Here is a 1087-nt window from a genome sequence, read left to right as displayed (position 1 = left end):
GTGAAGGATGAGCCACTCGATTGGGGAGGATGAGCTGTGCAGGAAAATGAAAAAATTCAACCTCTTGTTGTAAAATTGTATGTTTGTGGCGCAGTGTACCTTTAAGCAGAAAGTTGTGAGAGTGGGGAGGGGCTGGAGGTTTTGCTTCAGCTGAGATTAGCCACAGGACTCCGACCGGCGCTGCTGAGGGAGGTCGAGTTGAACGGTTGGTGGTTTACTCTTGTCCGCGCTCGCCTCATCCCCCTCGTCAGCAATGGGCGCATACCGCCCCATCCCGGCCGACAAAGGCCTTGATCGGGAGCCACCTTTGTGCGGGTCAGAGCCGCGACAGCAAATTACGTTGGGGTCGGGGAAGACGCCGCCCCTCACAAAGATGGCGACGGCGGCCGCGCTGATGCCGGAGGCGGCGTTTCAATAAAGTTTAATTGACGGGGCTTCCGGAAACGTTGATGAAATTTTTGTTTTTTTTTTCTTTCCGGACGCTCTGTGAGGCAAAGAGCTTCAAATTTGGGGTGGGGCTGATGAAGTAAAACTCACGGTGGCGCCGGAATTAAAAATGATTCGAGAGGGTGTGACCACTTTTTTTTTCAATGCTCTTTATTGTCCCACAGCAGGAGGACAACTCATGTGAGGAGGAGGAGGGAGAGTGAGTGTCTATAATGATCAGTCTCGACATGTTTATAAAACCACGCTGCCCTGCCTTTAGGCTTCTCTCCTGTGTTTTTGCTCATTGCCTCTCTCTTTCTCAACCCCCCCCCCCCCCGCCCCAAAGCAGGGACTTGGACCTTGACCGTGAGGTTGCCCTCCCCCTGGCTATGGACCCCCTCAAGGCGCAGCAGTTGGCAGCCGAGCTGGAGGTGGAAATGATGGCCGACATGTACAACAGGTTGGTGCCCCCCCCCCCCCCCCCGGGCTCGGTGAGGCTGAGGGCATACTCTGTGAACCCCCCCCGCCCCCCGCGCCGGCTTCAGTGTGGGTGGGAAGGCCCCGGGACGCCCTCTGACCCCCCCCAGGTGTGTAGTGAAGGGTGAAGGGTGGCGGGGGGGGGGTATAGAGGTGACCTCTGACCCCCGGGTGAAGGGTGGGG

The 1087-nt window shown here is 57.3% G+C and overlaps 1 protein-coding gene across 1 annotated transcript in view; it reads left to right on the top strand.

The window, feature by feature from the left end:
• Positions 1-815: 815 nt before the first annotated feature.
• LOC125449567 (palmitoyltransferase ZDHHC5-like) overlaps positions 816-1087 on the top strand; it is an 11733-nt gene continuing 11461 nt past the window's right edge. Inside the window, exon 1 of the mRNA XM_059642904.1 lies at positions 816-886. Within this exon, the coding sequence (XP_059498887.1) occupies positions 816-886 (71 nt within the window). The remainder of the gene's footprint in view (positions 887-1087) is intronic.

The sequence above is a fragment of the Stegostoma tigrinum genome, chromosome 46 (assembly GCF_030684315.1).
Source record: "Stegostoma tigrinum isolate sSteTig4 chromosome 46, sSteTig4.hap1, whole genome shotgun sequence".
Lineage (NCBI taxonomy): Eukaryota > Metazoa > Chordata > Chondrichthyes > Orectolobiformes > Stegostomatidae > Stegostoma > Stegostoma tigrinum.
This window is presented reverse-complemented; position numbering and strand designations above follow the sequence as displayed.